The 26,053-nt window shown below is 45.1% G+C and overlaps 1 protein-coding gene across 19 annotated transcripts in view; it reads left to right on the forward strand.

Annotated features, from left to right (window-relative positions):
* Kiaa1217 (KIAA1217 ortholog) overlaps positions 1-26,053 on the forward strand; it is an 807,432-nt gene that overhangs the window by 638,027 nt on the left and 143,352 nt on the right. For all 19 annotated transcript variants that reach the window (XM_052729451.1, XM_052729450.1, XM_052729448.1 and 16 more), the window contains one exon: positions 21,304-21,502. In XM_052729451.1, the coding sequence (XP_052585411.1) occupies positions 21,304-21,502 (199 nt within the window). The remainder of the gene's footprint in view (positions 1-21,303; positions 21,503-26,053) is intronic.

Raw genomic sequence — 26,053 nt, forward strand, 5'->3', positions numbered from 1 at the left:
GCCTCGAACTCACAGAGATCCGCCTGGCTCTGCCTCCCGAGTGCTGGGATTAAAGGCGTGCGCCACCACCGCCCGGCGAGAAACAACAATTTTGATGTCAGTTATAAGTATTAGCCTGACTTATTGAATGTCCTGGGGGAAATGATTTTGTTCCGCTTTCACTGTTTTAAATATTGAAAGTAATTTTATTAAATAATTGGACGACTCCGTGGAGTAATTTTTTTTTTTTAACATGAAAGAACCTGAATTGGCTTTGATGACCCGTTACTGATGACTATGTGTCTTCAGGGTAGAGTGGTTTCTAAGGTGACTTCCCCGACATTTGCTTGTGTTGTGCTCTGTAGTTCTGTGTTGCGGTGACAGAGCTGACTCATCGGTGGCCACTCCGCTAACTGGATTAGACCTGCAGTAATCCCCGCTCCGTTCCATTCTGTCATTGCTGTTCAGTTTACAAGCGGTCAGCTGACTGAAGTGTCCTCACCGACTGGTCGTCCGCAGCCAGAGTGAGTCCGAGCAAGGGACTCAGAAGCATATTGGAAAGGACAAAGATTGACACAGAGCCACCAGTGGGGAGGGTGTCCTGTGTCCTCCAGTGTCTGGGGTGTCAGCTGGGCCCTTCCATCATACCGGACATTGTGGAACTTGCCAAGTCCAGGGCACCCCCTCGTGGTGTAATGCTCCCTAGTCAATGAGAGAAGCCAACAGGCAGCTTAGAAGTCATGGGAAAGCCGCACGGTTAGCTGTGATCTTGCTGCTGTCCCACCTTCAAAGCCCCCAAACCATGAACCCTCATATTCTCTTTCTATTAAAGGAGATATCTCTATTCTCTCTCTTCTTTTAATATCATATCCTATGGAATTTAAATTTAATGTCTTTTTTTAATTACAAGAGTAATTGTGTAATCTATAAAGAATTAAGTTAGGAATTAGTGTAGTCCTACAACCCGCAGGATATCCCTATTAGCATTTGGTATGTCCTCTGCTCTTTTTTTATAGGCATATAGACTCAAAACTGCAAGCAGTTGTCATTTTTTTCTGGCATTTTATTTTGTTTTGTTTTGTTTTTGTTTTTGAGACAGAGTTTCTCTGTGTAATAGCCCTAGCTGGGATTAAAGGCATGAGCCACTACTACCCGACTTTCTGGCACGGTGTTATCTACTTAGTTATATGTGTACACTTCTTGTTTTGTTTAGAGACATAACTTTGCTGTGTAGACCAAGCTTCCTCAAATTTGTGATTCTCCTGCCTCAACCTCAGAGTACTGAGATCTTGGGTCTATGTTGCCATGCCCAGCTATGTGTGAGTGCCTTTGTTGGCGTCTGTTTTCATTGGCCCCAGCATGAGTCCACCCCCATGTTCGTAGGACACTGTGCAGGTTCCCTTAGGTTATGGTTATTTCTTTAGAGTTAATCACTGTAAACACACTTGCTGAATTTTAAGACATAATATTCATCATCTGTTATTAAAGCATGTGTCAACAATATAATTTGAATTATCTATTTTTATTGTACGTGTGTGGGTATTTCACTGGCATAAATCTGTCACCACAAGTGTGCAGTGATTGATGAGGCCAGAAGACAGCGTCAGGTACCTTGGAACTGGAGTTACAGACAATTGATAGTTGCCATGTAGGTGCTGGAAGAGCAGTCAGTGCTTTTAACTGCTGGGTCATCTCTCCAGTCCATTGGCAATATAATTTCTTTTTAAGATTTGTTTTTATTTTATGTTCATGCATTTGTGTGTGTGAATGCCATTTGTATGTGATTACTCACAGAGACCAGGGAGGGCATCAGATACCCTGGAGCTGGAGTTACAGGGGATAGGAGTTGAGCATGGAGTTGTATATCCCTCTGCTTCATCTAAACTTTTCAATAACCATTACTGTCCATTGCTCTCCCCAGTTAACAGATGAGGAAAGTCAAGTTGGGAGACAATCAAATAGCTGTTATGTGTCTTCAAAAGCAGGGAGAGGGCTGGAGAGATGGCTCAGCGGTTAAGAGCACTGGCTCTTCTTCCAGAGGTCTTGAGTTCAATTCCCAGCAACCATGTGGTGGCTCACAACCATCTGTAATGAGATCTGGCGCCCTCTTCTGGCCTGCAGGCACACATGCAGACAGGACACTATACATAATAAATAAATAAATCTTTTTTTTTTTTTTTTAAAGCAGGGAAACAGTTGGGAGGGAGTGAAAACAACATTTTCTATTCTTTGAAATTTAAACTGAGTGGGAAGTTGTAGTGAAAATCTTTACTGTGAATTCAAGAACAAGTACATAAACCACAAGAGAGGAAGAGAGAAAGCCTGCTTCTGTGTTCTATGCTCAGTAAGACAGAGGCCTCCACGAGGCTCTGGCCATTGGGCTCTTCTCTGTGATGGTAATGGGGACAAGTCAGTGTTCATGGAGGACCCATCACAGACACGTCTTCCCTGGATCATAACCATTGTTTTATAAATGCATTTTATTTCACCACAGTTTGCTAAGTGGCTCCCAAGTCATCAGAAGTTGACTCTGGGTAAAGTCATATCAGAAAATCTTTAATTTCTGAAGAAAACCAAAAACTTAACCTTTAAGTTAAATGTTAACCTTTCGATTCTAACCGTCCGCCCTTTCTCGCTGCTACCCCTAGACACCTGTGTGTTTGTTGGCTTCTGCCCCATTCACACTGTGGGATAGTTAGACTTCTTACTAAAACTCGGAAGTGGATAGAGCTAAGGAAAATTCCATATCACCCATCACTTGTGCTATGGGCAGCACTCTGTGTTGTTCATTTCTGGAAAAAGATCTCCGGAATCTGAATCCTTCAGTACAACAGAAACACCTAGTGATTATTTTTGCCATTTCATTCTGAGAGCTGTTCAATTTTTTGTTAGTAGCATTTGAAAAAAATTACCTTCCTAATTAATTTTTATAACATCATTGTTTTGCCACTCCAGTTATTGCCTTGAAGTGATGAGTGGGTCATTGATAATCAATAAGTTTAATCAAACTAGCTTCTTTGGAGGCCAAGAAGATGGCGCAGCAGGTCAGGGTGCTTGCCTCAGAACCCGATGATGTAGATTTGATCCGGGAACCCACATGGTGGAAGGAGAGAGCTGACTCCTGTAAGATGTCCTCTGACCTCCACAAGCAGCCCCGGCATGTGTGTGCGGCTTCCCACTGGAAATAAATAAACAAAATTATTCTTTAAAAGTAGTTTCCTTGCCACTTCTCCTCGTGTGGGGGAACTCGTTTATTTTCTAGTTGGAGCCACACACCAGCCTCTAAGTGCTCCCTGTTCAGTTTGAGTGTCATATAGGAGGGGTCCGATTAAATCTCTGCTTCGTTTCTTGTTGGGCTTAAAAGTTTCCCCCCCAGATGGAACCCACTGGGAGGTAAAGAGTTTTCTGTGAGCTTCCTTTGTATGAAAACCCTCCGCAGTGAGGAGCTGATGATTGTTTGAGGCAGGGTCTTACGCTTTAAGAACTTGGCCCCAACTTGAGAGCCTCCAGCATGCTAGGACTGCAGGATGCACAGCATGTCCAGCTGCGGACTCCAAGTTCCTCCTCCTTTGGATCCATGGACCTTCTAGAAAGGGCTTCCTGCCTTCTAGCACCCCTGAGTCTTTCCCTGGTCTACTGGTGGGAAACCTTAATAGTTTCTGTGTTTCCTTGTCTCCACTTACTCCCCAAAGTCAAGCCAAGAATGAACCAGGAGAGTGAGATTGGCTCCAGAATGTGGAGCCACCTCACCATACATACACACACACCACCACCATCCCACCACCACCGCCGCCACCGCCGCCACCATCACTGCCACCACCACAACCCTTTTGACTCATGATGGTACTTATCTTGACTACTGCCTTGTTGACTTTACTTTCCCCAACTATTTCTTTCATTGTTGTAGGTCCCCCTGATGTTGGGGGCGTCTTGGTCCCTGGTCCCCCCCCCCCATTCTAGGTTGACTCTGTAGGGCTGAAGTCTCCTCTCTGCTGTGAGATACTGCTCTCCTTTACCTCGTAACACAAAGTGTGATTTTATGTAGCCTTTGCCTCTGTCTAACTACAGCAGCTCTTCAAATCTATCATCCTATTTCCATCTTGCACGTTTATTTACCATGCTCCTCTAGGGCTTTATTATTTGTGGTATGCCTCAAGATATTTCTTTCCTAGTTGATGAAGCCTGTAAACTCTGCAGCGGAGATTCAGAGGGCCCTACAGCAACCCTCTTAGTTCTGGGAAGAATATATTCACCGGAAAAGGGGCTTTTATGAGGTCAGGCTAGCAGATAGTTCTTCAAATGGTGTTGCTATTTGTTCCTTGTGAAGGCCCTAAAAAGTTCTTTTACTGGTTGTAACCCCTAAGAGCATTCTGGGTAGAATATTTTAACACAGTTATTGTCAGGAGACTTGTCTTGGCTTTTAAGCATAGCCTTCTGTATTCAAAGGTTCTGTTTCTTCTTATGGTCTATAGCTGATGTGTGTGGTCCTAAATGACATGGAGTTAGTTACTCAGACATAAATGCATATAGTGATGTATACATTGTATGTATAAAGTGGTAACATGGATCATATATATTGTGCAGTCTTATTACAATGGTATGTGTTTAGTTTTTTTTTGTATTATATAATCTTATTACAATGGTATGTGTTTAGTTTTGTTTTTTGTTTGTTTTGTTTTGTTTTTTTTTGAGACAGGGTTTCTCTGTATAGCTCTGGCTCTCCTAGAACTCACTTTGTAGGTGGGCCTCCAGAGATCTGCTTGCCTCTGCCTCTCGAGTTCAGGATTAAAGGCATGTACCATCACCTCCTGGCTGTGTTTAGTTATTACACTCAATTTTAGCCAAAATGAATTTCTAAGTTATTTATTTATGTAATTTTTGAGACCCATATAGCACAGATCATGAACTCATGATCCTTCTGCCTCAGCCTTCCAAATGCTGGCATTATAGGCATTCATCAACACACCAGATTGCAATTGATTTTAGAGACCCTGTATGTTAGTAGTCTGTGTGGATATAGCTGAAATCATGACTAATCCTACACACAGGGAGAACACTTCATTGGCTGACATGAGGTATAAGAAGTGATCATTCTTGTGTTAGGATTATACAAATTTCCTGTTTCAAAACACACAAAGGGTTTTCTACCTTAGATCATTTTAAAAGATTTGTTTTTCTTTTTATTTGTGTGTGTGTGTGTGTGTGTGTGTGTGTTTGTGCGTGCGCGCGCACACACACACGTGTGCACATGTGGGTTGAGGGTATGCGCACAGAGGACCCTGGACCTCCTGAAGCTGTCTAGTGTTACAGGAGGCTGTGATCTATGCTGGGAATTGAACTCAGGTTCTCTGGAAGAGCAGCACTCACTCTTACTGCTGAGCTATCTCTCCGATCCCTCTAGTTCGGGTTTTTAAAAAATGAAGGCATCTAAAAATAGATCCGCAGCATCAAAGAAAATTGAGCAAATTAAGCACTGACACCCTCAGTTCGCCTGTAAACGGAAGGCGGCTCCAGGGCTGCTGGGTTCAAGTATTAGCACTCAGGCTTTGGATTAAATGCTGATCATCTATTCCTGCCTATATTCATAGTGGCCGTGGCTTCCTGGATAGCAGGGTGCAGACAGAGGGCACCACACATGGGACGGTTAGAAAGACAACCCAAAGGCTGTGGACCCAGGAGCCAGTGCTAATTTTCATGGTAGCTTCCGTCCTGCCCACCAGCCTGCTTTCTGACTCAGCAAGGTGTTGCATTGGTTGGGCAGGCTCTGCCAAGTCCTCCATACCCTTGTGACCTTGGGTCAGTGGGACATATTCTCAGGTGACACAGGTGGAGTCAAGTGCACCTGTGTCGGGATATTTGAGGAGACCCCTGGTAGTTAGGACTTGCCTCCCACATTGTTTTGAAAAATAAGTGGCTGGACTTGCCCCTGTCTCTTCTTTCTCTTGGGAGGGATAACTGTGACACATAATGATGATGATGATGATGATGATGATGATGATGATGATGATGAAGCTTATGAAGGACTAGATGGTCCCTTTGGGCAGCCTCCCCCTTCTCTCTTCCTGTTTTCACTCTCTTTCTCTTTCTCTCTCCTGGTCACAGGCTTTGCAGTGCATGCTGGTATCTCTCCAGGCAGAACTTGACATTCAAAGGTACTTGATGAAAATCGAGGCATCTCAGCGAGTTAGTACTCTGCCTTCCCTTTTTCTGCACTGGGCTGCACCTCCTTTGTGCCCTTTTCACAACAGCTCGTGGTGTTCTGATTGCTGTGACCGACTAAACCCGATTGCCTGTGTTTTCCCTTTTACCCCAAGCACTGATTCAAAACTACCCGGACCGCGTGTGTGCAGCATTGGGGACCTTGTGCATTGTTGGCGGTGCTGAGAGTGGGTGTCCTTAGAATGAGCATTAACTGCATGCTTGCCTCAAAATAATGTATTTTCCACAAATGGGTTTCTAGCATGTGTGGTAATGCAGAAGGCCGGAGTGTCTGCATGGTTTTTGAAAGACGGTCTTCCCCAGTGAGACCCCTCACCACCAGCTAGCAAGCCAGAGGCCTCTTGGAAGTAAACCAGAGTGTTTCACTCCTAAAAATTCTGGGTTCACATGAGTGACCTGATTCAGATCCATCACCTCAATATTGGCTCCAGGTCATTTGACTGGCCCACGTTTCCATATAGGGAAATGATGGGAGCGTGTGTGCTGTCCTAGAACTTACTGAACCCGTGTGCCATTCTCAATGCTGTCCCCCAAGAGGGAAGGTATGCTGGGGTCCCCCATTTTGCAAATGAGAAGACTGATGCACAGAGAGATTACATAACTTGTATGAGGCCACACTGCTAGTTAGTGGCGGGGCTGGAGTTTGCCTCCGGGCTGTCTAGCAGTCAATAGTTGACTTATTATTACTTGTTTACCTTTAAACTCAAGGCCCTCTACTTTATACTGAGTTAGTCTAGATTGTTCAGGGTCCAAGAGATGGGAACATCCCTGGTCATTTGGCTCAGTGTTGGGTAGCTATGCCAACTAAAGCTGCGGAACATGACCCCCCACATCCTTTCTGTCCCCCAAACATGGGATAATTTATTTCCCCATTGTCTCCCGAATATGCGCACATCAGAACCACCGCCCCTTACTGTGAGGCTCCAAATGCAAAGGCTCAGGAAGCAGCTCACTGTCTAGCTGTCTGCCTGTCTACAAAGGTGACCCCTCCTTCTTGGCCAGTGTCATTAACAGTGCTGACCTCCTCACCCTCCCTTTTTAGATAATGGCCCCTTTGATCTTCTGTTTGGAACAACAAGCTCAAATTAGAAAGTTCCTGCTCCAATAGACAGACTTAAAAGTTAAATTTGGGACCAGGCCTCAAGGCACAGCCCTTTAATCCCAGCACTCTAGAGGCAGAGGCAGGTGAGTTTGAGGCCAACCAGGTCTTAGAGCTACATAGTAAGACCCTGTCCTTAAAACAGTTAAATTTGGGCTTCACCAAATTCACCAAAAACCACCATTGTCATAACCCACAGCTGCCCGGTTCGGACAGGTGTTTATCCTTAGTTTCTTTCCATGAGTGAAAGGTTTACAACAAGCCCCCATGGTCAGGCGTGTTTGCATATGCCTGGCGGACACTTCCACCTAGCCAGGTCCAGGTCAGGATAACCATTTCTGGGTCAGGGCATCTCACGTGACCAAGATCCGTGATGTTCCACTAGCCACATAGGCGCGCAACGTGGCCATGTGATCTACGCCCTTGCATGTAGTAGTGACGCTGATCTGTCCACACCCAGCCTTTAAAATCTGGCGCCATGTTCCCAGTTTGTAGCTAAAGTTTTCCTGCCTGGCCCACACTCAGGACAAATCTCTCTCACCTGCCAATCCCACAGCCACTCAGACCCGAACAAGTAAACACAGAGACTTATATTGGTTACAAACTGTATGGCCGTGGCAGGCTTCTTACAGCTTAAATTAATCCATTTCCATTAATCTATACCTTGCCACATGGCTCATGGCTTACCGGCATCTTCACATGCTGTTTGTCATCATGGTGGCTGGCAGTGTCTCTCTGACTCAGCCTTCCATTTCCCAGCTTTATTCTCCTCCTTGTCCTGCCTATACTTCCTGCCTGGCCACTGGCCAATCAGTGATTTATTTATTGACCAATCAGCAACACACTTGACATACAGACCATCCCACAGCACCGGTTCCTTCTTCTTCTCCACACACGTGTTTCCCGCAGGCCTGTTCACTCTGTCCCTTTACCTTTAATAAAACTCTTGTTAGCAGATTCTGTCGTGTTTCGTGGCATTTCCTTGCAGGGTAAGAACACAACGCAGCCGAAAAACTAACAATGAGTTCATAACTGTTTTCATATTTCCATAATGAATTTTAGAATTCATGCAAAAGAGAGGCCTCTACCACATCCTCACACATGTGCTGTACACCAAATCGAGCCAGAGGGAGGGAAAGAACGCTATGGTGAGCTCTTCCCTGCCGCTCTACACACTGCCCTTAACTGCTTTTCCAATTTTCAGAACTTAGAGTTGATACTGTGGTGTAGAAGGTTTTTTCCCCATCATAAATAGTACAGAGTCTGGGATAGCATTCCACGCTTTTTGGGGAAGAGGGTAATGGGAACAGGAACCCAGGATCTTGCTAACTCTGCACTGTGTCCATTTTTCTTTCTTTTTTCCTTATGTTAAGAAGAAAGAAATCCTCTGTTCTCTTTTTCTTATTTCTTTCTTTCTTTCTTTCTTTCTTTCTTTCTTTCTTTCTTTCTTTCTTCCTCTCTCTCTCTCTCTCTCTCTCTCTCTCTCTCTCTCTCTCTCTCTCTCTCTCTCTCTTCTTCTTTTCTTTCTTGTTTCTTTCTTATTTAACATAGGTTCTTATTCTGTAACCCTGACTGACCTGGAATTTACTATGTAGACCAGGTAAGCCTCAAACTCAAAGAGATCCAGCCACTTGTCTCTGCCTCCTGAGGGCTAAAGGATTAAAGATGTCTGCTACCACACGACTCTTTCTCTCTTTTTAGCGTATCAACAAATGGCTGGTTATCCGAGGCCTCTTTCAAATTTTTTTCTTTTCTATTTTGTTGAATTATAGCTAAGGTACAACTACAGCAGTGATTTTTGGAGATACCCCACTGGAGTGGCCAGCGGATTAAGGTTGAAAATTGAAGGTATTTGTTCTCCCCTTCAGTGAATAACTCAGGTCCTCTGCGACATGATGTTCTCTATTTTAAAATCAGAAGTAGCCATTCTCCAGTCCAGCAGTATGGGCACATTAAGCCATTGGTGTGTCCTTCTAATCCCTGTGGGAGCCCATGAGTTATGAGGCAGCCCCTTATGGTAGGAAGCTGAGCTGAGCTGCCCAGAAACTCTGAGAGAGCAGTGTAGGGAAAGGGTAGCTTTGTGGAGCTCCTGCTTCACAAATGCTGTCCTGTGAGTTCTAAAGCACTCTCTTTGTCCTACAATATCAAGTAAATATTCTGATTATCTCCATTGTGTACTCTGTGAGGTCTGGGGGATGGAACCCAAGGCCATATTCATGCTATGCAAACAAATACTCGGTCACTTAGACACCCCCCCCCATCAAGTCATTTAACTGAAAATTGAGGTTCAGAAAGGTTTCTAGTGTTTCACTAATACATAGCATTGTTGGAATTAGTCTGTGTTCCACAAAACAGTGTGAGCAGAACACAAATCTTTCATATCTTACTCTTGTCTTTTGTCTGGTTCTCCAGACCCTGGTATTTAATAAGTTAACAGAGTTAGAAACAAACAAACAAACGGAACAGTTTTCCAGAAAGGTAGTTGAAACTCCCATAAAGTGAATTTAGTGGTTGTTTTGCTTTTGGTTGGCTTATTTTTTTAAAGATGTTTTTATTTGGGGGAGCTTTGTTTTTATTTTTGTTTTAATTAAAACTCATTGCAGTCAAATTGAGCATGTGGTGGTCATGGTTGTGGTGGTAGGGGTGAGTGAGTATGAGGGTGGGCTTGGGTGTGGGTGGGTGTGCTGTGTAAGTTTGTAAGTCACAGCAAAACTCTTCCTGGGATGTTTGGAGAGGGTCTGGCCACAAGTACTGATGGTCTGGTGGCCTCCAACAACTCCCTGAGGCCACGTCCACTGTGGAGCTGTAAGAACAAGTTCCCAGGACACTGTCACTGTCTGTGCCTTCACTGCGGTTGGACCATTGCTACTAGGGAAAAAAGCCAGGTTGGTTCCACAATAATGCAATTCATCTTTAGGGACTCCGCCCCTGGCCTAGGGCCTCTCATCCTCCCCAAAGGTATTAACCTAGGCTGGGGAGGTTGGGGGCAGGGTGATGTCTAAAAAGACCTTTGCTAGGAGGCTTCTAAGGTGAGTCTTCAGCACAGATTGTATTCTATTTAGAATTTCAAAGCCTGCAAGCAGGTCCCTCTCTTTTCATCCCGGGAGTAACAGCAATCCCCACAGACACCTTTCATCCAGAGCCTTTGAAAAGTGCACCCCTGTCTCTGAATTCCAGGCATCTGTAGCTGTGTTCCTGAGCAGTGAGGACCTGGGAGCCTCTGGGCTTGTTGGAGCCCTCACTTGTTTGTTAATGCAGACCCTGTTTATTTCACATGGAGGGAGGAAAGGGATATAGTCGTTACGGGTTGGTTACAGGCAGTACTCAGTAAAGGGAAGCTTTACCACAGGAAGAGGCGGAGTCACAAATGGCCATCCTGTGATTGGCTGGAAATCAAGTCCAGCTGCTCCTTCCTAACATGCTGTATTTTACAAAATTCTCCTTATATGACCAGGAAATACTCTACTCATGCTTCGGGAGGCAAAGGGTTTTCTTACTGTAAAACCTGAAAGAAGCGATGTTGTTTCCCTTCTTTCTAAAACAGACAGGGTTGGATGTCATAGGCAGGGTGGTCAAATGGACAGCAGCGGTTCACCTGGCCTTTCACGTTGTATCTGAAATAGAAGGGGAAGGGCAGCAGTACAGAGCAGCCTCGCCTGTGAACATCTGAAAGGATGAGGGTCGGGGTTGGTGAGATCCAGATGTGGAACTGGCTGATGTAGTGGAGAGATGCTGGGTGAGGATGGGGCATCTGGGCCCCTGGGGCTTTAAGTAGCTCTGACCTCAGGGTGGCTCTGCGGAGAAGTCAGAAGTCTAGTCTAAGAGTCACTGCAGAAGGGTCTGTGTCTTGCCACAAGTGTGCCGTGGGCAGGCTGACATCTGATCCTGGCAGCTGGGCTAGCTCTCCTGCATTCTAACCAGGGGAGGTGTTTGTGGCATGTCCAGTCTGCAGCAATAAACTTGAGCAGCAACCAAGGAAGCATGAACGACTTAGCGAAAAATAAATAGATAGATAGATAGATAGATAGATAGATAGATAGATAGATAGATAGATAAAAAACATTGCTAAAATGCCGAACTTACCTGGAGCCAAGCTTGAAGGGCTTAGTTAAGGCAGTGACATCAGAACTAAGGACTTGGAAGTCTGTCTGTTTATGAGGTGAAGTGCCACATGCATATCCAGAATGGCCTTGTTGGCTTTGGTTCCTCTCTCCTGGCTGTATCTAGTTTGGAGTTGAAAAGCCATTGCAGTTCTGGTTCCTGCCAATTTTGCATGGCATGAAAATGAGAATGTACTTCCCTTCCTGGGTTTTCCCTGGTGCCGTGTGCCCTTATTAGGGGCCACCTCTGAGGACAAGCCCTCTGCCTGAAATCCAGCTGTAGGGTAGCTGGGGAAGCTGGGAGTGGGTATGAACAGGCCACTGATGATCACCAGTCCTTCTGGATCCTAAGTGCCCTGAGGAAGTCTTTCCTTTCCTCATTATTATGTTCCTTGTAACTGTCTGGCTTGTTCATTAATCCTCTGATTTATGTAAGCAATCATTCCTGATTTGGAGAAATGGAGAAAGCATGTTACCCATAATGCCAACACTGGAAGAAAACCAAAGTTAATATTTAGTATGTGACTTTTATTTCCTACATTGTACAAGAAACGTTCCCTGTAAACACCTTTGCTGTGCTTAGTATTCCAGACTGGAGTTTGTTAATCGCCTTGTAAATTGTTTCTAGACTCACTGATTCGGTTAAGGATGGAATGTGTACATATCTGTACCCACAAACCCACAATGGGAGCTATCATTTTTCTTCCTTTAAAGAACAACAAAAAACTTCTTAAAATGGCATCTATTTTGTGTGTGTGTGTGTTGTGTTCAAGCACATGTGTTGATACATGTGTGAAGGTCAGAGGACAATTTGCAGGAGTCTGTTCCCTCTTTTCATCATGTGAATCTGAGGGTTGAATTCATGTCATCATAGTTGACAGCCAAGTGCCTTTCACCTACTGAAACAGTAGTCCTCAACCTGTGGATTGCGACCCCCTTGGGGGTCAAATATCAGATATCTACATTACAATTCATAACAGTAGCAAAATTAGAGTTAAGATGTAGCAATGAAAATAATTTTATGGTCGGGAATCACCACAGCATGAGGAACTGTATTAAAGGGATGCAGCATCAGGAAGGTTGAAGCACACTGTACTAAGCCATCTTTTGGGTTCCACATTTTTCTTAATCTTTCTAAATCTAACTAATCTTGGCTTGGCTTCAACCTATTGAGAAATATTCTCATTATATTCAGGGGGAAGCACTGTGCCCTTGGTTGCAGTCATAAAAAAAAATCTTGGGAGCACAGTTAGTCTTTTAAAGCTGAGTAAGGACTCCATACTATGTGGTTGCAGACAGTTACATGGGACATGATTTGCTAAGCTTCCAGACTGAGCACCCAAGCGTACCATATACCTATCTTCCATCAGGAGTCTTTTTTGCAAATGGAAGCCAGGTCTCCCCAACTTAAAGAACACGTCAGTGTCACCATCAGTGACTCTGGACTGTCATTTTCTCCTTGGTCCTGAAAGATCATCCATTCCCTTCCCTTCTTCAGACCATATTAGTAACCTCCATGTCCTCCAGTCTCATTTTCAGGCATTTACCTTTCAAAAGACGGAACTAGCCCGCAAAGGATGCTTTGTGGACATCGTGCCTGCCGCCTGGTATTCTGTCCAGGCATATCAACCCTGCTACAGCAGGCAGATGTCTCAACACACCTATAGATGACAATGTCATAGCACATTGTCAAAAGCTTGGATACCTCTGTTTAAAGGACAAGGACATAGCCCTTCGTACTAGAGCTGTCCTTGTCATCTGCTTCCTGGTTTCTGTAAGAAGGGACTTGTGTGGCCAGAGCAGAAGGCCCCACCCTTGTTCGTGACCATAGGCAACTTGTTGCATGCACAGATGTCTGTGGTGGTTCTGGGCAGACTGTCTCTGGGCAGTGAGCAGTTGGCACTCGAGCCCGCACACCCCTCTGATCTGATAATGAAATAGTGCACACAAATGGGGAGATGTAAAAGAGAAGATGCTTGTACTTTGCTCCACTGCTGAATCGTCGGATTTCACTCCAGACCAAACATGGATGTTTTCACAGGTGAAAAACATGAATAATGTCTGGGCACTGTGGGTGGAAGAGGGAGGAAAGTATTGATATACTAGCCTTGAGGAAACAGGGTATGGCAGAGTTTATCAGGGAAAATTCATCAAAATAAACCCTAGAGAAAAACCATTAACCTCTGTCCAAACAACAGAATGGAAATACTGATTTTCAGAACTCAAGGAAAGGTAGTCAAAGAAGTTGGAAGTTGGCTTTCAAATAAAGGCTTGAACTTAAATTCCCATCTTTTGATGGGGCCTGGAAGTTCAACGTTGCTGGAAACCTGTCATGTGTCCTGACTCCCTATAGGAACCCCCCAGGAAGACACCAGGCACTCCATCTTGACTGGGTTTATGCCTTGCTCCTGATTGATGGTAGGACTCTTTAGTGCCTTTGCCCATCTTTCATAATGAAAACAAAGCTGGGTTATTGGCCCCTACCACCATTTCCCCACCACCGGGAATGAGTCATTCTGAATACATTTAAAGCTGAGACCATCTGACAGTTTCAGGATTGTTCTAGAACTGCACTTGTTTCTGACATTTATATTGCAGTTGTCATGTCCACCGACGTGTTCAGTGTGTCCCCCACCTCGGCCGTCATCACAATGATGGTGCCCAGGAAACCCAAGTGGTCCTGGCCAAGAGTCACAGAGGCTGCCGGAAGCAGCAGGAAGCCATAGGATGCTCAGGGCTGGCCTGCTCCCAAAGGGCACCTAGCTGTGGGGCCCAGAACTCAGCTGAGAATGCCAGGTGTCTGGCCCAGAGGGCAAGGACCTCGGTGGATACTGCCACCCAGGGCGAGTGTCTGTAAGGACAGGGCCTCAGGAAGTCCGGTGTGCTTTACAGAACTCTATGTCTTCCTTCCCATCTCTAGTTACAAACTCAAAGACTTAGTTAGAAGAAAGGGACAAGAATGGGAGGCAGCTGATCACACTGTGGACCATGGAAGGGACTCCGTAAACTAACAGAGCCTCGGTCAGAGCCTTGGTCAGGCCTTCCCTAGTAACTGAATTTCCTTCAAAGATGAAGTGTTGCTGGAGCAAGGATGAAAGAGAAAAACTGAAGTCCATGCTTGACTCATTACATGATAATCTCTTACTTTGTTCCTAGCAACTAGATGGTTCTTTTCAGTTCAAGTGAGAATTCTGACTAGGCTGAGTTGAGAGTCTCTCAAGTGCAAGGTGTCTGATTCAGCATTAAGGAGCACCGGGAATGAGTCATTCTGAATACATTTGCATTGTGTTTCCCAGTTCTCTGTGGCAAACCGGGCATCCATTAGTATGAAGGAAAAGTTCATTAAGGCAGGGTTGATTTTTCTTTTCAAAACAGACTGTGATCTGAATACTTTGGCTAACCAAACATCCCACTGTTCCCAACAATTAGCATATTATATAAAGCTTCATTTCAGGTTTGTTTTTCTGGACCTCAGCGTTTCAGTTTAGAGTTTAAAAGGTCTGAAAATGAGAATGAAAAAACATTGATGATTATATCTTTGATTTCCTTTCCTCTTTGGCTACAGTGTTCAAATGCAACAGTCTCTCTCTCTCTCTCTCTCTCTCTCTCTCTCTCTCTCTCTCTCTCTCTCTCTCACACACACACACACACACACACACACACACACACACACACACACAGCGGCACACTAAGGACACTAAGCACAAATCTGATATCCTAGCAAAAGCATGCTGCTGGTGGTGGATTTTTCCAGTGCATTCACATTGACCAGCAGGCACAGCAGTCTCCTGAGTTAGTGCTGTGACAGCAAGGAGACCTCAGTATGGCCTAGCAACGTGTTTGTACAGAGCAGGTACAATAGAATCAACAGTATATAGGATGTCTCAGTAAGTTAATCCCCTGCCTCACCCCTGTGACATCACCCTTTCTTCTTTGTGGTATGTATACCTTAGAGTTATGACTTTTTTTTTTTTTTTTGGCCAAAAAGGAATTTTAAATAGCAACACATGAGCCAACTGTTACCCAATGAAGGTTATATGCTGGCAAGTTCTTGGTAGAAGATGACCTAGAGCCAGCATCTCTGTGTCCTGATTAAGTAACTCAACAATGAGATTCATATCTGTAAACCTACATACTGGGTTTGGGTTTCTTCATTCACTAGCAGTTCAGTGTACATGGCTTAGGCACTATTTCCTTAAATGATAAGTGTTCTTACGAAGCGACAGTGATGGTTAAATGAGATTAACCAGGGATGAGCCATCTGGTCCAGGGCAACAGGAACCTGAGATGATAGTTCCCTCCCCTCCTTCCCCATCATTAGGAAGAGAAAATGCCTGGAAATTTAGTCTAAGAGAGAGTTATAGATGAAGACACCGGAGAGAGCCATATGGATCCCCTTACACCATCACTGCTCAGTGAGACAAAGTCCTCTTTAAGGAAGAGAACACTTTAGAAAGGGTAGTGGATTGAGTGACTTGACTAGACAGACCACCCTGTTCTCATTTGTGTTTGGAGGGTTGAGGCACTTGGTGAATGGGAAGTCTGGAAAAAGTTGTAATGGAAAGTGCAGGGAGATTGTTGTCCTGGGTCACCAGCCAGGGTTATGGACTCTTGAGTGTTGCTCAGGTGGCCCAGAGAGTGTTCCCATCATCCTCTGCTTCTTCTACAGCTGAGGCTAGCTCTCAGTTCTACAACAGAGAATGCAGAGCACATGCTGGACCACCCAAGGTCCAGAAAAGGCTTCATCTTAAGCAAACTGAGACCACAATCTGAAGTCCTGTAGTCTGCCTCCCTTTTAGGGAACACTAAAATACACACACACATACAACACCTTTGTGTGTACATGTACATGTTTATGAGTGTACACATGGGTTCCTGTACATGTGGAGGCCAGAGGTCAACATCAGGTGTTTTCTTCAGTTGCTATCTACCTTGGTTTTGTTGAGATAGGGTCTCTCACTGAACCTGCAGCTTCTGAAGCTCACCAGCTAGTTGACCAGGCAATTTACCAGGATCCTCCTGTCTCTACCTCCCCAGTGCTGAGATGAAGGGTGTGTACCACTGTGCCAGCTCTTACATGAGTTCTAGGGGACTGAACTCAGATCCAAGTGTTTGTGCAGTGAGCACATTCCCAGCTGAGCCATCTCCCCAGGCCCTATTCCCTTCCTATAGTTATAATGCTACTGTGGATAACATGGGGGTTGAGTTTGTTTTGTGTATGTAGTCCTGGGGTTTAACCCAGGCCATGCATGCTGCCTCTGAGCAAGCCGTAAAGCGGCATCTCTTTTGACGCTGTTTTCATTGCCTCAGACTTTGCAAACCTAAGCAGCATTCCTCTCTGTTTTAACCCCCTCTAGTTGCTTGATGTTGTTTGCTTAGTCTCCAGAGAATTAAGTGCTCTCCCTGGCTGCTGCTCAGGTTATGAATCTGAGTAGCACAGCAACTTGGTTAAGGGTTTGGGGGGACCAACTACTAGAATTGGTATTGGACAGTGACCATTTGCTAATGAGGCATAGATTCTTCTGGAAACAGTGAAAGGACAAAACTGGAACTAAGGGCCAAACTAGTTGTAAGCCTCATACCCCCTACACCTGCTCCCCCAACCCCTTCCCCCCCATGCACACCCCCCCACACCCCCATGAGTGACTGGAAGCAGAAGCTTCAGAGCTGCTGGCTTGGGCAATGGGCCTGAGGCTCTCATCTGTGATCCCACCAGGAGTCTGTGTTACTCCTCTCTGTGCTCTGCCGCATCACTTTCCTGGTCTGTTCATACACATAGAGTAAATTCTCTGGCCCCGGAGTAGTTTCTGAGGAAAGGAATTTGATTGGTTTAGTCATGCGTAGGTGGCTATTGATTGGTCCAGTTGGAGGAGAGCGTTCCCAGCAACCCGGCCTCTGCCACACTGAAGCTCTAAATTTCCCCATCCACCTTTAGTTTTTATTTTTTAATATTACGGTAGTGAGGATAAATCCTGGAGCCTTAGGTATGCTTGGCAAGGCATTCAGCCACTGATCTGCCCTCAACACCGCCATTTCTTCAAGTCTGCAGTTCCCCTCTCCAGCCCTTACAGTGGCATGCCCACATGGCTCTTCCTGTATGTTACAGATATGCTTCTTTTGTGTTGTTTGTTTTTGAGACAGGCCTACGTTGGCCTCACCCTTGAATTTGCTATGTAGCTGAAGATGACCTTGAACTTCTGAGCCTTCTACCTCCACCTCCCAAGTGTGTGTGACCAAGCCCAATTTATGCAGCTGTGTTGGGGAGTGAACCCATAATTTTGTGTGTGCAAGGCATGCCCTGTCCCTAGCTCCTGTTAATGCAGTTCTAGGCCCTTAAGAGATATCTTATATGCTGGCTACAGGCTAAGTAGCACATTGTTTTCAATGTCTTTTCTGCAAGCTGACTGGACATCTCAGCAGTGAGCTAGCGGCTGAGGGGAGGGTGCAGTGTTTGAGGAGATTGCTAATGTGCAAGGATAGTTTTCAACAAGAAACTGAGTGACATAAAAATCAAGAGAAGATTAGAACCAAAGAGTTTATATATAGGAAGTTAGAAAAGATATCAGCCTTTTCATCTCTATTTTTATATTTACTTACTACTGTGATGACCCTGAACAAGAAATAGAGATTTGATGTTTCATTTTCTTCAAGGATTATTACCTATTGCAATGGAAAATACCAACTCATCACGTGCAGCATGCCAGCTACAGGCTGCTAGGATGGCCACAGCAGAGGCAATAAATGCAGCTGCATCGCTTAAAGGAATATTGGGTTTTGCTATTTTGCTAGGCTAAATGAGTCTCTCCTCTTCACCTCCCCTCCTCTCTGGTTAAAATACATCTAGCATGAGATTCTGCTTAGTTTAACTCGGAAGCTCTGCCATTAGTGACCATAGCCACTTCTCCAAGTCTTGGTGAGGTACATGAGTGAGATTTAGGGCTATTTCCCTGGTTGGATGATATGCTTGGTCTGATTCCAGACTAGGGGGAAAAAAAGTCATGAAGAGTATCAGTTCCCCATAATAGAAGCCAACTTCATAAAAAGTAAATTGGGAAATAATCTGCTTTGGAAACTTGCATATGAAAACGAACCTAAAGGGGCAATTTGCCTGTTAATGGCGTTGTTTCTGGCTCGAATCTTGTTTCATAATCTCATTGGCTTGTAATGGCTGAGTTTCATTTGGTTATGCAGGCATCTCTGGAAGGCACATCCCCGGGGGGTCACAGGAGGGAAAGAATTTGTGTTTCCTTCTTTGGGAGGGTCCTGTGAGGTGTTGTGAAGTGTGGCTGTCTGGGTAATGCAGTGGGAAAGAGACCATTCCATCTTTCCAAGGGTCCTCTGGACCTATCACGCATAATTGTACCATCACTCAAGGATCAGTAGCTAAGTCATGAAAGCAGGAAAGGCAACATAATTTTCTCTTGCTTTTAAAGAGAAGTAAAGAGACACATGAAGTGTCTCTTGATTTAAAAAAAAAATCATGAAAAGTTCTAGATATCCCCAGAAGAACATGAAACAGGCGCAGATCACTGGGTAGCAAGGTTCCAGCTAGCTGCACAGATCACATGCCCAGGAAGCCTCAGTGCCTTGAGTTACATGCCTGCCTGGTGGACTGGCATGCCTGGTGGACTGGCATTCGTAGGCAGCATGAAGAAATCAAGGAATGGAGCAAACCAACAAGCCTGGCTTCTGGGGACAGCCTGGACCCCACTGCCACCCCACCAGTTCCTTTGGCATCTTAGTTAGAGTAAAGGCACCTGCGTGGTCCTTCTAGATCCCTTTGCTTTCCAGAAGGTGCCTGGAGCCATGTGATGCAGGTCAGCATTGGCCAGGGGAGATGGGAAGGTTGAGACACTGTGCCCATTTCTCACAGTTCCCCAAGTTCCCTAGCCCCTCCTCTCTGCCTTATGCCCTGTGTTATCTCCAGTCTCTGTACAGCAGCCACAGTGATCTAGAAAAAAACATCTTTATCCTGCTTTTACCCACATGCCTCTGCTTAAACCACCAATCTTGGATGGCACACTTCCTCCTATTACCCCACCCCTTCTCTCTTTTGTTTTTTTCAAGACAAGGTTGTTCTGTGTACCCCTGGCTGTCCTAGATCACACTCTATAGACCAAGCTGCCCTCAAACTCAGAGATCCAACTGTCTCTGCCTCCCAAGCGCTGGGAGTAAAGGTGTGCACCACCACACCCAGCCCCTTCTCTTTAATGCATGTCTCCTTCTGGATTATAAGCACCACGAACAAGGAAGTCATGTCTGTTTGCTGTGTCATTCTAGTCTTAGTCCCAAGCAGAGTATCTGGAGCATAGTGGAGCTCTCATGGGTATTCACTGAAATATGAATGAATGTACCACACAATTCATATTTATACTTCTGTCATAATTCCCTTGGGTTATTAAATCAGGTGCTGTTTGACATCTCCCAGTGCTGACCATCCTTCTGATTTCTGGACAATACTCACTAATAGATAATGAGCCTTCGACATACTTACTCCCTAACATAGCAGTCTAAACAGGTAATTCACAGGGGAATTCAATTAGGCAGTGTGTGGGTGGGGTTGTCAGCTGTCTGTGGATTAGCAGGGAAGATAAAAAAACAAAGCTAGACAACTTACTAAGGGTCTTCTGCCTCAGAACAGAAATATTCAACAGTGTTATTAATATCTCCCTCAGAGCGTTAGCTTATTGAATTTTTTTTTTTTTAATTTTTTTTTTTGGTTTTTCGAGACAGGGTTTCTCTGTGTAGCTTTGCGCCTTTCCTGGAACTCACTTGGTAGCCCAGGCTGGCCTCGAACTCACAGAGATCCGCCTGCCTCTACCTCCCGAGTGCTGGGATTAAAGGCGTGCGCCACCACCGCCCGGCAGCTTATTGAATTTTTAAGCACAGTTTTTGTTTGTTTTGTTCATTGTTTTGATTTGCTTTCTTGTTTGTTTGTTTTGTTTTTCAAGACAAGGCTTCTCTGTGTAGCCCTAGCTCTTGTGGAATACCTTCCATGACCCAGGCTGGCCTCAAACTCCGAGATCGGCCTGCCTCTGCCTTCTCAGTGCTCAGATTAAGCCACCATGCCTAGGAAAGACTCATTTCATTTACTTAATTCGTGTGTATGAGTGTGTGCCTGCGTGTGTATCTGCGCATGCACCTTTTGCATACCTGATGCTTGTGGAGGCCAGAAGAGGAATTCCCCCGGAACTGGAGTTAGAGGTGGCTGTGTGCTGCTGTGTGGTCTTGAGAACTGAACCTGGGTCCTTCGGAATAGCAGCCAGTGACTATTACTAACCCTTGAGCAATCTCCCCAGCCCCTGGAATCAGGTCTCTATAGAATACTGTGAAGAACTGACTGTGTCCAGTTTACCCTGGTGTGAGCCCGATATCTACACTGGGCACCTAGAAATATATGCAGGCTCAGCTCTTGGGCTTTAATAGTGAGACTCTGGCAAAGGTAACAGTTCTCCATCATTCTTTCCACAGGGCAGGCTTATCCCCAACCTACTTGAAATGGCAGTTATAAGGTAGATGTCCAGTGACCACAATTCTTTTTTTTGTTTGGTTTTTTTGTTTTGATTTTTTTTTTTCCTGAGACAAGGTTTCTCTGAATAACAGCCCTGCCTGTCCTGGAACTCCCTTTGTAGACCAGACTGGCCTTAAACTCACTGAGATCCACCTGCCTCTGCCTCCTGAGTGCTGGGATTAAAGACGTGGGCCACCCCTCCCAGCAGACCACAATTCTTAATAGGATCATCAAGGACATTTTTTTTCCCCTTAGGAATTTACACTACTGACTCCTAGCATAATCCTGGTGGTTTTCTTTCTGGTCACAACTGGTATTGAAAATGTCATGGCAATAATAAATACATCAGTAGTAATGTTTTTACTATTTAACATTCTTTAAAATGTCTCTTGCAGACAAAAAGCCCCAAGCTATCCCACAGTCCTCAACCTCCCAATCTGGGGGATCCGCTGGAGCATTTGTCGGAGACATCTGGTGACTCTTTGGAAGTCATGTCTGAGGGGGAAGTACCAAGTCCTTTCGCTAGAGGAAGTCGGACTCGAGCAAGCCTTCCCGTGGTGAGGTCGACCAACCAAACGAAAGAAAGATCCCTGGGTAAGCTTCAAAAGCAGCTCCACCTGCCCCTTTCTTGCTGCGTGTGCATGTTTTTATACTTCTGAACATTTGCCCCGGACTCAGGTATCAGTTTAATCTTACTCTACAAACACTGACCCTAGAAAACTTCGCTGATTTAACATCGTGTTAACTTTCCATCCCTGACAATTACCTGAGATAATTGGTGCCTAAGGAAGAAAGGTTTTTTTTGGGTTCACTCTTTCAGAACCTTTAGCCCAGTAGTCTCAACCTTCCTAATACTGTGACCCTTTAATACAGTTAGTTCCTCATGTTGTGGTGACCACCACTCCCCCAACCATAAAATTATTTTCGTTGCTACTTCATAACTGCATTTTGCTACTGTTATGAATCGTAATGTAAATATCTGATATGCAAGATATCTGACATGTGACCCCCGATGGGGTTGTGACCCACAGGTTGAGAACCACTGCGTTCATCAGTCCATGTGTGGCTGGCTCTGTTGCTTTGCTTTGGGGCCTGTGGGAAGGCAGTGATTCCAAAGCTGCTTACCTCGTGGCTGCCAGGAAGCAGGAAGGATGCCTGCATTTCCCTATCTATTGCCTTATTCCTATGAGGAGAATAGACATTATGGTGGAGCATGTGGTAGAACAGAGATACGGCTGGAGCACAGATAGGGAAAGGAAGGGCCAAGGGTCTCCAGTGATCTTTCTTCTACTTGGCCACACTGTCTCAGGGTGCCATCACCTCCTAGGAATGCTGTTGGTAAAAAAAAGTCCTTTACCTATAGCCTTTGTGGGGACATTTAAGATCTAAACCAAAATGAACATCAAGTTGGGCTGGTTAGTTTTATGTTAACTTGACAAAAGCTGGAATCACTGGAGAAGAGGAAGTCTCAAGAAAAATGCCTCCATAAAAATCAGGCTGTGGGCAAGACCGTGGGACATGTTCTTAATTAGTGATTTATGTGGGAGGGCTCAGCCCATTATGAGTGGTGCCATCCCTGGGCTGATGGTCCTGGGTTCTATAAGAAAATAAGCTGAGATAATCTTATAGAGCAAGCCAGTAATCAGCACCCCTCCATGGCCTCTGCATCAGCTCCTGCCTCCAGGTTCCTGCCCTGTTTGAGTTCCTGTCTTGACGTCCTTCACTGATGAACAGTGGTATGGATGTGTGAGCCAAACAAACCCTTTCTTTCCCAAGTTGCTTTGATCATGGTGCTTCATCCCAGCAATAGTACCCCCTATCTAGGACAAGAGTGTTATACGATTGCTGAGGAATCAGCTGAAGTCCAGGCTGTTTCTGAGGTTGGGCACGTTCTGAATTGTCTAGGATTAGCAACGTTAAGCTATCACATTGCTAGTACTTGCTAATGTTGTTGGACAAGGGAATACCAAGGGGTATTGCCTTTACCACAAGTATATCCGCCCTCCTCCGGCCCCCTGAATTTGGGGTTCACTTTATATCTTCTTTTGCCTTTTTAGTCCCTTCCCTACCACCTTAACAAAATGTACAGGGTACAGGGTTTAGACCTCCTTGCCTGGGGCGCTGGTGTTCCACAAGCCTCACTTGCCATGTTAAGGGTTTCACGTAATGCTTGTGTTTGCAGTAAGAGGGGACAGAAAATGGATGAATATAAAAGACAGCTGAATTCTACCATGTAAAACCTAGCAAACTGTTGCTAGAAGATTATGGAGAAGATCGGTGTAAACTGACACCTCGATTTTGTTTCCTTGTTGCAGAGAGCAACCAGAGAAACTTGGTTCGCAATGCATTCTAGCTGTTCAAACTAACCTCAGGCGAAACAGAACAAGGCTAGCATTCCTTGTGTGGTTTCAGACACTACCCTAGCTACCTGTAAAGGCACATTGTATTAAAAGTGCATTATAATAAAAGCATTTAAAAGTGCTTATATTATCAACACTATTAATATTCTTTTACTTTCACCCAGTCATTCTTATTGTTATTTAGTATTGCTATCGTTGCTTGTGTGTATGTGTGTGTGTAGGATATATGTGTAAGTTCTGGTGCCCACATGCCCTGGCATGCACGAGGAGATCAGAAAATAACTTTCCTGAGCCCATTCTTTGTTTCTACCTTGTTTTAAAGGCAGGATCTCTCTTATTGTTTCCGCTGGGCTGAGTGCTCAGGGCTAGCCCGTGAGTGTCTGGACAAGCTCTCATCTCTCTGTAGGGGTGCTGGGATTACAGATATGTGCACAACATTGGGGTTTTATGTGAGTTCTGAGAGTCACACTCAGGCCATCAGGCTTGCCTGGCAAGTACTTTTCTCTGCCCGCTCAGCCATCTCTCTAGCCCTTTGTTGTTTATTTTAATTGTACATATATACAAATTACAGTATGGAGTGTGCTAATACATGTAAATGGTCCTTTATGATCAAGTAAGGATACCTACCATTTTATCATTTTTGTCTCTAATTAAACCTTAAATTAGGATCTGATAATTCTGTGTGCTTTGTGATGCTTTGTCCCAAGTACACAATGGGTCCTGATTGCATCAGGGTAATTAATATTTCTGTTGTCTCCATATCACCGTCTTGCATTTGTTGCTTTCGAGTCCTTTCCTTCTTATTATTCATAAAACATAGTTGTTATTGTGAAATGCGGACTGTTGTTTGCGGCTCTACACTCCATGCTGGTGAGAGGCCCTGCTGACCTGTTCGTCCGATCTTGGTGTCAGCACTGCTGCAGTGAGCACCCTGTATCACATTTCACATTACGTTTCGAGCTGGCTGTGATTGTGCACACCAGAAATCCCAGTACTTAGGAGGAGGCTAGGCAGGAAGATTTTGAGTTGGAGGCCAGTGTGTGTTCCATAGTGAATTTGAGGCCAGCTTGAACCGCACAGCAAGACCCTGCCTCAAAAACCAACCAAACAAACAAAAAAAACCTTTCCTTTTCTGTTTTTATTTGCATATACTTGTTCTTGTTTTGCAGATAAGACAAGAAGGCCACAGGGAATCGTGTGTGTGTGTGTGTGTGTGTGTGTGTGTGTGTGTGTGTGTGTTTGTCTATGACCTGGCAGTTCAATCACAGAGTCAGGAAGTCCAAACCCTACATCCCATTACAATAATGTTTCTAGGACTCCCAGAGGCTGGCCTACAACTTGGGAGCACACTGCTCAGGCCAGTGTGAAGATGACAGGCAGGGCCTTCCTATTGCCACCAGGCTGCAGCTGCCACCTGCATCAAAGAGCCTTGTGACTTCTTAGCCACTGTGACCCTTGAGGCAGAAGCCAGGCTGGGAGTGGAATTTCTCCTTTGTGCTTTGCAGGAAATGGTGTGGGGGTGGGGGGTGGGGTGGTGGTGGTTAGGATCAGGTCTCTGTGAAGATTGCCCCTGCTTTGCCAAATAAAGTAAAGATAAGAAGCTCCTGTGTGCCTTCCCCCATCCCTGGGAACCTGAGCCTGCTGGATAATGGACCCTTTGTCTTCAAGGGAGGAATTTCCTCTGTCTGCCTCAGCAAGCAGCTGGCCTTGCAGGTGGATACCTGCCCAGCGCAGGAACCCAGCCTCCGGTAGAGAGAGAAGAGCTAGGAAGCAGTGACAAGAAATGACTGAGGGGACATTTCTGGTTGGCTGCGCTTCTGCCAAGTGCTCAGCCTGAAGTTAAACTTGACAGCTCAGCTGTCAAGTACCTATAAACATATAGTCACAGCAAATTAAGGCTATTCAGTATTCGAGAGGTTCAATTCAGTTACCTCAATAAGGGGCATCTAACCTGTGAATTTTTCAACTTCCGGAGAGGAACAAAGGAACACAGGGGGAGGAGAGGACAGGAGATGAGAACATGAAAAGTTTGCCAAAAGGGAGGCCACCTGTGGCTTCAGAAAATGAGGGTGTTGAGCCAGCAACGTTACTGCTGCCCTTGAGTGCCTCCTTGTGGCCAACTTGGGAATTTCTCTGGGATGCACGTGGTGCCCAGAGAGCAATTGGCCGGGGTTGATGAGGTCATGCAATGAAGGGGAAAATGTGAGTCACCAGGAGTCTACAAAACACAATCTCCTTTTCAAGGCCCTTACTCGGCCTTGCCTTTAAGGAAATCCCCTTATGCCTGGTCATATTTAACTCAGACACGTAGAGGACCAGTCCCCAGACACCCCTGCTCCAGTGCCACAAACAGTTAGACCTGAAGCTATGACCCCGCCAAAACTCAGAGGTATGACCTTGTAAACCCACTGTTGGTGCCATTTGAAAGCCCTGTGTCTTTGGGTATCTCTGTGTTGTCATTTTGTTCTGAGTTGAGAATTTTAATATATCCTCTGAATATATCCTCATCTAGATCAGTGGTTCTCAGGCTGTGGGTTGTGACCATCAGAAAACACACATTTCCCATGGTCATAGGAACTGAGACACTGCTAAGTAGCACACTCACAGTTATGAAGTAACAACGAAAATAATTTTATGGTTGAGGTCATCACAACACGAGGAGCGGTATTAAAGGGTCGCAACATAAGGAAGGCTGGAATCACTGCTCTAGATGTATCCATTCACCTTGACCTTTATTTATAATTTTGATCATTTGCTCATCATAGACTTCTCTTCCCCCACCTAA

Source organism: Peromyscus californicus, unplaced genomic scaffold (genome assembly GCF_007827085.1).
Source record: "Peromyscus californicus insignis strain IS unplaced genomic scaffold, ASM782708v3 Scaffold_8__1_contigs__length_139910024, whole genome shotgun sequence".
Classification (NCBI taxonomy): Eukaryota; Metazoa; Chordata; class Mammalia; order Rodentia; family Cricetidae; genus Peromyscus; species Peromyscus californicus.